The sequence below is a fragment of the Mus caroli genome, chromosome 12 (genome assembly GCF_900094665.2).
Source record: "Mus caroli chromosome 12, CAROLI_EIJ_v1.1, whole genome shotgun sequence".
Classification (NCBI taxonomy): Eukaryota; Metazoa; Chordata; class Mammalia; order Rodentia; family Muridae; genus Mus; species Mus caroli.
This window is the reverse complement of record NC_034581.1, coordinates 81790360-81803741: the sequence shown is the minus strand read 5'-3', so window position 1 is coordinate 81803741 and position 13382 is coordinate 81790360. Positions and strand designations below refer to the sequence as shown.

General features: G+C 40.4%; 1 protein-coding gene across 1 annotated transcript in view; it reads left to right on the top strand.

The window, feature by feature from the left end:
• The window catches only part of Sptlc2 (serine palmitoyltransferase long chain base subunit 2), an 80332-nt gene that overhangs the window by 16858 nt on the left and 50092 nt on the right, over positions 1-13382 (top strand). The window contains exon 2 of the mRNA XM_021179358.2: positions 930-1124. Coding sequence (XP_021035017.1) covers positions 930-1124 — 195 coding nt within the window. The remainder of the gene's footprint in view (positions 1-929; positions 1125-13382) is intronic.

Sequence of the window (13382 nt, the reverse complement as noted above, 5' to 3'; positions counted from 1 at the left end):
CCGCCTGCCTCTGCCTCCCAAGTGCTGGAAAAAATTTGTTTTTATTTAATGTGTGTCTATACATAATGTTTAGAGGTCTTCTCAGGGAAGGCTTGTCTACCCATGCAGGTCACCTTCATTGAAACTCCTTAAATTTTTTTATGTTCTATTTTTTTAAAGATTATCTTACAAAGTACTGGGTTTCTGTAAGGTTTTTTCACAATTCTTACTTTGGTTGATACGACTCTACCCCTTTCTCTCTTCCTCCTCCTACCCCTTCTTTAGGGACCCTTTCTCACCTGACTATATTACATGTATTGTTTATGGGTATGTGTGCATGTGTGGGGACCTGTGTGCTCATGTGTGGAAGTGAGAGGACAATTTGTGAGAGACAAAAGACAGTTTATGAGGGAGTCCATCACGTGGGTTCTAGGGATTGAACTCAAGTTGTCAGCCTTGGCAGCAAAAGCCTTTAGTTGCTGAGTTCTCTCCACAGCTCTTCTTTACTGTTATAAGTGAGGAAAGGCAATAAAACCTCTGCAGCCTAGTACTGAGAAGTCATTTGAGTGTTTTTGAGTGACTTATAGCTGAGTAGTTTTAGGAATGGCTTGTAGTAAAACATTCACACACATTTATGTTATAAAACCGAATTTACTTTTGAACATGTCATCACTTTGTTGGTAAGATAGTACAGTATTTTTTAGACTAGGCTTTTTCTTTATATATTTTTACTTTATTAGGATAAAGGAAAGCATGTTCCCTGAAGTTATAGTTCGTTTAGAATCTGTTTCAGGAAATTAAATTATGATCAACATCAGTGTTAGATGTTGTTGATTCTTTTTCATTGCCTCTTTATCCCTTTACTGTAAATCATTACTCTCGAAAATAAGCATGACCTTAGTGTTTCATTGGTCTCTGATTGCAATAAACAATTTTAATTGCTCTCTTAGATTCATCATGTTACAGAAAATGGAGGACTGTACAAAAGACCGTTTAATGAAGCTTTTGAAGAAACACCCATGCTGGTTGCTGTGCTCACGTATGTGGGCTATGGCGTACTCACCCTCTTTGGATATCTTCGAGATTTCTTGAGGCATTGGAGAATTGAAAAGTGCCACCATGCAACAGAAAGAGAAGAACAAAAGGTAATTGTCAGGGAACCTTTGATTCTGCAAATAGACCATGCTCATATAAATGTTGTCATTGTCACACAGTCCCTCCCACCACCCCACCCCCCAGTAGAAATTGGGGCACATGGAGTTAAATTTTGAGGCAGGAGGATTGCTGTGACTTTGAGGCCAGTCTGTGCTACATAGTAAGACTCTGTCTCTAAAACAGAGCAGATACAACTGTGACAAAAACTCTATAAAAATATTCCACAAGGAAAGCTGAAGTCAAGGTTGAAGGCCTAGAAAGAGCAAAGCATTTGAAGCTAGAGAGATAGCTCAGTGGCTGAGAAAGCACTGTCCTTCCAGGGGACATCAGTTCTGTTCCCAGCATCTACATGGAGGCTCACAACTATATGCTCCAAATATCTAAAACACTAACAGAGCAAAGCATTTAACTTTTTTTTTTTTTTTTTTTTGGAGACAATATTTTTCTGTGTAGCCCTGGCTGCTCTGGAACTCACTCTGAGGACCAGGCTGGCATCGAACTCAGAGATTCATCTCCTCTTCCCTAGTATTAGTATCAGGGGTATGCACTACCACTGCCCTGCAACATTTTTAACTCACCTACGTTACACTTCAGAACGTAATGAAGCTGACAACAGTAACATTTCACTGATAAGAAAGTTAATAATCACCAGCAGTGTGTGTAAGGTTCCATGGTGTCATAGCTTATGTGGTGCAGAATAAGTGAAATCTGTTCACCCTCCCTTCTGGATATCTCCACTGTGTTTATGGTGATCTGTGGAGACTGAATTCTCTTAGACACATTGGATATAGTTATCTAGTCCACAGATCAGCACCTCTCCCCAAACATGTCCCCAAGCTGAGTGTGGTGAGGCCAGCCTGTTCACAGCAGCAAAGGCTCTTGTCTTAGTAATGGTAAAAAGAGAGGTAGGGGCTATCTCCAAGGAGGAAGACCAGATTCACTTCAGGTCACTCTTGTCATAATACGCCTGTATTCCTTTACAGCTTTATATGATGCACATGTGTTAAACTATTCCTAATAAACACCCAGGCTTGAAAAAACTTTAAAAGTTACTCTTTGAGAATTTCATGTGGTATGTTTTGGTCATATCCACCTACCCATCCCTGTTTCTTCCCTTCCATTCTTTCTCCTTGGACCCCTGCCAACTTCATGTCCTTTTTCTTTTTTCTCCCCTCCTCTTCCTCCTCTTCTTCTTCTTAAATATTCTACTACATCCCGTTAGTTCTGCCTGTATATGCTGCATGGGACATCCATTGGAGCACAGTAACCTACTAGTGGCTGACTGAGTTATTTCCATTGGCCCACCTCCCAACTAATTATTTACATTGGTCTCATTCTCATGAGACAGAGAGAGTCAGATATATGGGTATCATCTGAGAGGAGACAGTAAAGAAAGAGAGAGTACACTGAGAAAAAGTAGAAAAGATAGGCATAGTGGCACATGTCTATAATGCCAGATCTTAGTAGGTTGAGACAGGAGGATTACTGTGAGTTCAAAGATATCCTTGGCTACATTGTGAATTTCAGAATAAACTGGACTATTGAGTGAGACTGCCTTAGAAACAAAATAAATAAGGGGAAGGGCAGCCTTGTGGCTGGTGTGTTGAAACTAAGATGTTTGGGAGGTTGAGGCAGAAGGATTGCATGAAATCAGGAGTTCAGCCTGGACAACCTTGTGGAAGAATAAAGGACCTTGTCAGTTATTAGGAAAATGGAACCATTCATTCATTCGTTCACACACACACATATATGGGTTGAAAGAAAATTCATATCCCTTGGGGCTTCAGATATGTCTCAGCAGCTCTTCCAGAGGACCCTAGTTTGAGTCCCAGCACCCACAGTGAAAGCTCACAACTCTCTGCATCTGTAACTCCAGGCCCAGGGATTCAAACCCAACATAGCCATGTATTTTGTTTGTACGTTAATTTTTTTAAAAAAGATTTATTTATTTATGTATTTGAAAATTCTACTTGTATATCTACCTGCAGGATAGAAGAGAGCATCAGACCTCATTATAGATGGTTGTTGATTGCTGGGAATTGAACTTAGGATCTCTGGATGATCAGCCAGTGCTCTTAACCTCTGAGACATCTCTCCAGCCCTGTTTGTTTGCTTTTTGAGATAGGTCTACATAGCCCTGACTGTCTTGGAACTCTGTTTGAAGACCAGGCTGTCCTCAAACTCAGAGATCTGCCAGTGCTGGATTAAAGGCAGACCATTTCTGAGCTTAAAGGGTACTAGGCACACAAAGGGTACACATACATGCAGATAAAACATCTATACACATAAAATAAAATTTTAAAGAAAAAAAGAAAATTTGGATACCTGAAAACTCAGAGTTGAGGTATCCTTCTCTTTCATCTCAACCATTTTGTACCTGCTTTTAGCCCAGCGTCACAAGTTAGTCTTCGTACAAATTATCTGAAATGCTTACAACAAGATGATTTCACTAAGGATGTATTTTTCAGGCCAGGTGTGGTGGTACAGCCCTTTAGTCCCAGGACTTGGAGAGGTAAAGATGGGCAGATCTCTGATTTAAAGGCCAGCTTGGTTCACACACAGTTTCAGAGATCCTGGGTTTGAATCCCAGCACCTGTACAGTTATTCACAACCATCTATTACTCCAGTTCTAGGGAATCCAATTCCTTCTTCTCGCCTCCACAGGCAATTCATATATATGATCATGTAGTGCACAGACAGACACATGCAGGCAGAACACCATACACATAAAATGTAAATACATACATCTTAGAATGAAAAACAATTTTTAAATGAGGTTTTTGTTTTTAAAAAAGCAACACAAGTAAAGCTCTATATTCATAACTTAATCCAGTAGACAAACCAATTTTCATGATTGGAACCCTGAACACGTATTTGATTCTCCTCCTATTCTAGCTGGGTGCATCTAGCCGGAGTGAATCAATCCACAGAGCGCTGGCTTTGTTCACCCTCAGTCACAGAGTTTCAGCTGCTGCTTGTGCTGTACAGTGGCTCACTTGTGTGCTCACTTCCTATTGGGCCAAATCATAGGTGCTTGTGAGTGACGCTAGGGAACGTTTTATTTAGAGTGTAGGTAATGGCATGAGGACGGGCCGTATGGGATGACCTAAAGTAAGAAACATGAGCCTTGAATAGATCGGTTTTGAATGAGAAATGAGGAGACGGTGTGGAGACACGGGCAGTTCTTGAGCAGGGGGAGCAGCATGTGCTTGTGCAGCTGGTGCTGGTGTGTGATGCTGACATGCTAATGCAGTGATGACGCTATATTGGGTTATCTTTGGATCTTGCTTGGTATTTCTGGAGGGCAGTTTATAGTTTAATTATTGGGTGCTACCGGTATATACTTAATTTTATGTGAAAAAAAAACTAGGACATAGATTTTATTCTGAAGTAGCTTCTAATTTTGTTGAGTAAACATATATACATAAAACTTACCTTTGTACATTCACAGAAGTAAATAATGCTTAGATTATATTACAATGCAGAATGAAAGTTTCTGTGTATCCTGAGGTTAGTCAGGGAATTATCCTTAGAGGAATTAGTAAGAGGAAATAATTGGGGAGTCAGTGGAGATGGCATGTTTTCCTCCAGTTGGTGAAAAGATTGTTCTAAAGTGATCAACTTATTTCAGTGGGATTCTTCTCTGTTGAAAACAGCAGTTTAAACACGTGGGCTTTTCCATTCTCTTATAAAACCCTGCTTTTTGAGGGAGACCGTGCTTGGTTTTGAGGACAGGTGATGCTTATTTCTTCCTGAGCAAGCTCTGGTGAAAACAGCAGGTGGACTTAGCAGGTGGAAAGCGTCTGCTGGGATCATGCAGCACAGATAGCATGCTGCCAGTTTCCCCTTTGACGGAGGTAGCTACATCCATAGCTTCAACCCAACTGTCTCCTCATTCCATTTCAAAAAATCCAGGAGACAGTGTGACGGTTCTATACCTTTAATTCCAGCACATAGTCAGGCAGATCTGCCATCCTGGGCAGAGGCAGATAGATCTGAGTTTGAGGGTAACCTGGTCTATAGAGCTAGTTCCAGGCAGCCAGGGTTACACAGAGAAGCCATGTCTCAAAACTGTTGCCTGGGAGAAAGTCAGAGAGAAAAGCACAGGCTGTTAGTTACTCTTCCTCACAGGGAAATGAAATGGTCTGCTTTAGGCAATAGCTGAACTATATGATGCTAAAAAAGGAGTTTACAAGACTCTTGTACTTTGTATTAGTTGAAAGACATAATAAAGGGGCTATTGACTTTGAAAGACAGCATGGAAAGGATTGGAGGGAGGAAAGGGAGGGGGAAGTGGTGCAGCTACAATCTCAAAAAATAAACAGGGAAAATCAAAGGGAGGGGAAAGTTTTGCAGGGAATACAGCATCTTGCCCATCCATGTGCTGTGGTGCCAGGTTGGTGTGCAGTATCTGCTCTTGGGACCTTATTTGGAGCAGCTGTGTGGTGTTTTCTCCCTGTCTCTTCCACCCACAAAGTTTTCATGTTTGGATCTCTAGGCTTCAACCTTTTAATTGAGATTTTTCTTTGCACAGAACAATTTGGATCTGCATTTTACTATTAACTATGAATGTAAAAGTGCAAATAACTGGTTCCTCGGTGATGATCTGGGGTTCTCAACCAGTGAATGGTGACCCCTTTGGGGGTTGCATTTCAGATATATACATCTGGATTCATAACAGTGGCAAAATTGTAGTTATGAAGTAGCAACAAAATAACTGGTTGGGAGTCAGCACAACATAAGAAACTGCATTAAAAGGTCAAAGCATTAGGAACCTTGAGAATCACTGCCTTAGATTTAGTACCCTTGTGATGTCAAAATGATCAGGTGTTTTGAGACAGGATTTCATTATGTAACCTGTTTTGGAATATTGCTGTATACAGACTGACCTTGAGCTTGTTTGCTGTCCCAGCCTTCCCTCCCCTCCCAATGCTTGGCACCACCATGCCTGTCTCTAAAGCACTTTGAAATGCCATGACACTTTTGTTATAAAAAAGAAAGCTTTAAAAGTACGAAAATGTGGTGAAGTCCACTTGAAAACAGTCATCCGGAGGGGCTTGCTTGTTTGAGGGAGCAAGGGACTGATCACTGGCTGGGCCTTTCCTCCCTTGTTTGCAGGATCTGCATTTAGCCTGGGGTGGCTTGCTTCCAGTAATAGGTATTCTCTGCTGTATTCCTTTACTTTCTACAGGAGTAGCCTTCTCTCTCTGGAGACACGTCTTTGAATAGTTCAGTTGGTCTTAAAGTTTTTATCCTCCACTTTCATTCACTTCCTGTATCCCCACCCTGAGTCCTGGGGCTGTGGTGTAAGCAGCACTGGAACACTTCCCCTGTAGTGCAAAAGCTTTCCTGTGATTTTGTTTTCTCCTAATCTATTTCCATTCTTTCCTTTACAGTAAATCCCCCGATATTCTATTTCCAGCATTTGCTCTCCACCTTTTCAGTCTAATCCAGTCAAGTTTTTGAAGTTATCACAAAAACAGAAATAATTTTTTCCTCAGGGTTACCAATAACTTGTGTTGCAGGATATGATAGACCTTTCTCAGTTTTTACTATTTGTAATATTTTCAGCTGCATTTGACAGTTGGTCACCCTGTCCTGGCTTCTAGGACATTCTCTTTGGGGGGGGGGGTCTTCTTTTGTACTTTTAGTTTTTTGGGTTTTTTTTTCTGCTTTGGTCCTCTCTGTCTGCTGACCTATGTTGGTGTAGCCTGAGTTCATCTTTAGATGAGTACTTTCAACCCCTTCTCTATGCTGTTATCAGGCCAATTTCTCTATGAGTGAGTTCCGGGTCCTTTGCAAGAGCAGTATACTTTCTCAACTGGTGAACCATCTCTCCAGCCCCATTTCTGCTATTTTTAGTTCTGCCTTAATGGCATCTCCTTCTCTAGTAGACAAAATATTACCCAAATAAAAGTTGATGATAGAGAATCTTTGCAGTAATCTGTATTTGGAGTGTACTAGTTCTTGTTAAGCATTGGAAAATCTTTCAGCAGAGCCAAGTACCCGCCAGCATCAACATATTTGTTATTTCATGTGTGGCCTTCAGTATGAAGTATATTAGAGTTCAGAAGTTCCTTGGTCTGTTTCCAAAAGGGTAGATGTTTTAGCCTTCTGACAAAGTAGATTTCCTACCCCTGGTTGTCCTGGAACTCATACCATGCTGGCCTTGAACTCAGAGATCTGTGTGGCTTTGCCTCCCAAGTACTAAGATTGAATGCCACCATGCCTGGCAAAGTATATTTTCTCAAATTTACATGGTAAGCTAAGTAAAAAAGTTTAGGTTTCTTTCCATCTAGTGTTAGGTACCTTAATAAACTGTCACTTGAAATACTCAAAATTGGGCTGGAGAGATGGCTCAGCGGTTAAGAGCACCGACTGCTCTTCCAAAGGTCCTGAGTTCAATTCCCAGCAACCACATGGTGGCTCACAACCATCTGTAATGGGATCCGATGCCCTCTTCTGGAGAGTTTGAAGACAGTTAGAGTGTACTTACATATAATTAATAAATAAATCTTAAAAAAAAAAGATTTAAAAAAAGAAATACTCAAAATTAACCCATGGCAGACAAAATATTTTCCCTTTTATATAGCAAGTGTCTGAGTGAAGGTTTCATTGCTGTGAATAGACACCATGATCAAGGCAATTCTTTATAAAGGACAACATTTAATTGTGGCTGCCTTACATACAGGTTCTGAGGTTCCTGCCATTATCATCATGGCAGGAAGCACAGCAGTGTTCTGGCAGGCATGGCTCTGGAGGAGCTGGAATCTACATCAGAGCTAGGCGGAGGATCTCAAAGCCCACCCTCACAGTGACATACCTCCTAATAGTACCACTCTTGGGCCAAATATACTCAAACCATCACACCAAGTTTGGAATTTACTGAACTGCAACATTCTTCCCATTATTTTTAAAACTTTTTGTTGATTATTTATAATAAATACAAATAAATCCGAGTAGTGCTTATATGGGAATGCTACATGACAATGAGGGCCAAGTAGGATGACTCTTAAGCACAAGGACAGCCGCCATGACATGAGATCAGCACCTTGACAAGCAGAAGTCTGTGTGCAGGCTAGGTGCTGACTGATGTGTGTCTGCTGACCACAGGAAGTTCCAGTTTCATGAACTGCCTGTCTGTGTCTTTATCTTTTTCCATTAGATTTCTGTCTTTTTTTTTTTTAATGGCTTTTACAACTGATCTTAATTATTGTAGAATATATGTTTAAGTAGATTTTATTTTATTTTGTTCACATTTGTATGTATGTATCTGTCTGAGAGTGTGTGGTCATGTGTGCAGAAGCCTGCAGAGGCCAGAAGAGAGTGTTAAAACCTTTGGAGCTAGAGTTAATAGAGGTTATGAGTCACCTGGCAGCCTCTACTCTGCTTTTTTTTAAAACAAAAAACTAAAGAGAGCCATATAAGATGTGGCCTTCTGTGTTTGACACCTTTAGTTCTGTGTTAGACATCTTTAGTTGAAGGTTCATCTAGCATCATAGCATGTGATAATGCATATGAACATTTGTAACTAGAATATTTGTATTTTCAACCAGTGAAGTCTATGCAAATAATTCCCAAACCCCAGAATACTCCCAAGATTTGAAACACTTCTATTTCCAAGCATCTTGGCTCAGGGCTTTTGAAACTGTGCTACTGTTCCATTGTGTGAATGTTGCCACATTTTGTTACTGTTTTTGTTTGTTTGTTTATTGGGACCAGTCCTGCTATGAGTATTCTTGTTAAGCATTGTTTGAATAGGCATCTCCAACTCTTAGGGGATATAAGAAACTGGAACTGGGGCTGGTAAGATGGCTCAGTGGGTAAGAGCACCCGACTGCTCTTCTGAAGGTCCAGAGTTCAAATCCCAGCAACCACATGGTGGCTCACAACCATCCGTAACGAGATCTGACTCCCTCTTCTAGAGTGTCTGAAGACAGCTACAGTGTACTTACATATAATAAATAAATAAATAAATTTATAAAAAAAAAAAAAAAGAAACTGGAACTGCAGGCTCATAGGGGCTGCTTACATTTACATTGTTGAGATGAGCCAGAGTCCCTAGCTTCTGCTCCTTTATCCTGCATTTCCACCAGCATGGTAGTAAGGGGTGATTGTTCTCTGAAAAATTGCAGTTTTATTTTACTGTTTGGGAGGATTTATTTTTATTTGTATTGATGTTTATCTTTGTGTTTGTATGCTTTGTGTGGGGGCTCAGAGACCAGAAGAGAGAGTCGGATCCCTGGGACTGGGGTATAAGAATGTCTTTTAGAAGCAATCTACGACTTTTTATATGTTCTTATTTTTATATTTTTTTATAAAGATTCATTTATTTATTTTACATGTATGGATCTTTTGCCTGCATGTTGTGTCTGTGTATCATATGTTTGCAGTGCTCTCAGATAACAGAAGAGAGCATTGAAATCTTTGGAACTGCTGTCAGCTGCCAGTGAATACAGGAATCAATCCCAGGTCCTCTGGAAAGACAGCCAGCATTCTTAACCCCTGAGCCCCATAGGGTCTTTTTAAATCTTTTTGGCTTTTTGGGCAGGATTTCTCTGTGTAACAGAGACCTGGCTATCCTGGACTTAATTTGTAGACCAGGCTGGGCTTGAATTCTCAGAGATCTGCTTGCCTTTGCCTCTCAATACTAGGGTTAAAGATGTGCTCCACCACTCCCAGCCTGATGTTTTATTTTGTTTTGTTTGTTTTGTTTTTAAAAAGGTCTCACCCCATTGCTTTGACTATCTGGAACTCATTATATAGACCAGGCTGGTCTCAGACTCAGATATCTATCTACCTGCCTCTGCTTGCTTTTATAGAGATTTTTATCTTTTCCATTCTATTTTCTTTACTTATCCAATATTTAAATAAACATAATGCCATTCCATGGTTCCAGTACAAATTTGTTCTTTAATTGACTGCTGCAGTAGCTTTATGAATTCTCCTTTTACCCCCTGACCTTTGCAGAAAGTCAAGGATAGAACTCTTAAATTGTCTTGATGTGGATATATTTCTGAGCATGTTATCTCCACATCAAAGCAGTGTTATTTGCCTCAAATGCTCAAGTTTGAGCAAAATTTTGTCCTTTGATATATTGAAATTTGTACCTTAGTATGTCCTTTGTTGTGATTAAAAGAAAACTTGAGACAAACGACTTCAAAGGAAGAACTGTTTTTGGAGGGAGGTTCAATGATTGAAGAGATTTCAGCTCTGCTGCCCATGAACCTGTGGTGAGGCACCGCGAGGAGGCCATGGTGGAACAAAGCTTTCATCTTATGGCAGGGAAACAGAGGTAGGTCTGAGGCCAGGCTCTCACCATCCCTTCCAGGTCATTTCCCCAGGATCCTTCTGTGAAATGGCACCTGCTTGTAGGTTCACAATCTCCCAATAGTGCTCAGGCTGCTGTCAGCCTCTCAGAGACACTTGGGATCCAAACCATAATACCTAGACTCTTACTTAAATAAAGACTGTTGAGCCAGAGCTGACACTGAAGATTTTTCTTGGAATAAGGTTAGCTTACTACCAGTGGGGCTAGTTTGGAGTGCTGCTAGGGTTTCCATTTCAGCCACATCACTTGGTGGATGGCTGATTGCAAATGAATTATTTATTCTACCTTGCCCCTATAAAAGACAAGAAACCTAGTATTTTATTTACAAGCTGTAAGCCTAGATTGGGGAGGTTCTGTGCTAGTCTCAGCTGTATTTAAGCCACATGTCCCTTGTTACTTGCTGTTTGAATGTCACCAAGCTGCTTCTGCTCCATCAGCCTGTCCTCAGGGTGCATTTCTCTTGGCCACAGGCTCATAATCCATCTGGCCTTACTGTAGCCTCCTCCTTTCTCTGTCTTTTCTCTTTCCTTCTCCCCTGGTTGTTCTCTTCCAAGACCTCTCTATCCTTAAGCCTCACCTTCCTCTCTCTATGGCCCAATCACAGGCTCTGGACTTTTATTAGCCCTAGCCCTAGATATCAAAGGTACAAGGTGTTTCAGACAATAGACTGGACTGATGTGTTCAATAGCAATCTCTCTTTGGGGTAAACTGCCCTTGGATCTGCTTTCAGATCTAACTGCCACTGAAGTTGCCACCGTAGAACTTAGGATTCAAGAGAAGCTAACGTTGGCCTGAGTTCTTCTGCTGCCATTGTGTTCTGCTATTGGACCCAACATCCCTGCCTGTATCCTCAGCTTCTGTATGCTGGTGTCTCCCATCTCAGGGACTTGTGCTCTCTTGCCTCTGTAAGGAGATACTTGACCATGAAGTTCTCTGGGAGATTTGAACTCACTCCTTCTCTCTTAATCATGAATAACAGATGTCACCAGTGTCTATGTTCAATTCAGGATTGAGTGTGAAGCTCTGCCATGTTCTACCCAGCAGGTCCTTTCTCTCTTGGCTTTTGGCTATCTGAACTAGGCTCAGGAAGATTGTTTTGCTTTTGTTGTTCTGTTTTATTCCATGTTTATATAGTTAAAACATTTTTTTGTTGCTAATAATAATTTGCCTGTGAGGAAACAGTTCCTTAAAGAATTTAAAGTTCTTACTTGAACATGAATGTGCAGTGTTTAGAAACTGTTAGTGAAGCTTTAAAATAACTGGGCAGTCAGAAAGGATTCTTCAGATACATAAGACACACTACCACCTTCCTCGTAATAATTCCTTTTAATATTTGCCCTTTCTATAGTGGAGAAAATACTGGTAAATACTCCATCTGTCCGGGCTGGTGAGATTGCTCAGTGCGGACGGCACTTGTCATGCAAGCCTAGAGAAAGAGCTGTGTTGGGTCCACTGAATCCATGTGAAGGGGTTTGGAGAGAACCCCTCCAAGAAGCTACCTTCTGGCCTCCATAAATCCTTTGACACACAGACTCACACATATACATATATGCACATGCATGTATACACACTAATAATTATAAAAATGAAATTTAATGGAAGATTTATAGTTCGTCAGAGTGAGGGTGGAAGACTACTTTCCCCACCTTTGAGAATAGAGAGAGATAGTAGGATGTAATTTTATGAGAGAGAGAGATAGTCTGTTCTTGCTATTTATTCAGAGAACCTTTTGCAGGTCTTCTGAGCTGTCTAAAGAGACGATATCTACAGAGATGCTTATGTCGTAGGCACTGTAGAGTCCTAGTCAACAGGACTTAACAGTTTAATGTAGTGTGACAACAAGCTCAGGAGTCATGACCTCAAGTTCAATTTGTGCCAGTTACAGTAAAGCATACTTCTACTTTCTTTCTGTTTGCCTCAGTCTTGGAGAGCCCAGAGTTGAAGTAGATCTCATGTGGACCAATGAAGTGTGTTCCAGGAAGGGTTCATATGACACTGGGAGTGGTACTGTGTATTCATTTTGGCTCTACTGTGACTTAACCTTTTGCAGATTAAAGTTTTAGTTCAGTCTTAGAGGAAAGGGAGACTAAATCTGTGGGACAGGGAGTCTATCCTAAGAATGTACTTTTTTTATTTTGAGACAGGGTCTCACAGTGTAACTCTGGCTGGCCTGTAACTATATAGAACATGGTGGCCTCAGACTCAGAGATCTCCCTGCCACAAATGATTATTACTGTTTTGTTTTTATTTGTAAATAGTGTTTTGAATTGTGTGTGTGTGTATGCGTGTATGATACATAAATATAAAATATGCATGTCAGTACAGAGACCTTGGAGTTACAGGTGGTTGTCAGCTGCCTGATAATGTGTTCTGGGAACTAAACCTGGGTCCTGTGCAAGTGCCCTTACATCTAAGGTGGAAGACTTTTCTAACCTACATTTTAGTGTTTTATTTTATTTTTTAATCATTTTTTGGTGTATGGGCTGGTGTTTGATTTTGATCCTTGAGCAGCACATGCAGAGGATAAAAACTAATTTTAGAAGTATTTTTCCTCTTTACAACTGGGATTATAATTGTTTTTCTGCCTGAGGGCATGTGGGAGGGTAGTTTTTTTTCCAGATTGTTACAAAGGGATAGAATTATATGACTGGATTTTATTTCTGAGTCCAACTTCAAGTTAAGTCTGTTAATTCTATGTTTATGTGTTTTAGTTATTTGACATAAAATATGGGTCAAACATCTAAGCTAAGCAATCTTTACTTGATTAAAAAAAGATATCACAGAATTAATATACTTCTCCAGATGTTGCTTGGATATGTCAGTTAATTAAATATGATTGATTGACATCTTTCTGAGGTACTCCTGAGGTAAGAAGAGAAAAATTATAAGACTTGTCTTTCAATATATCAGTTAAATT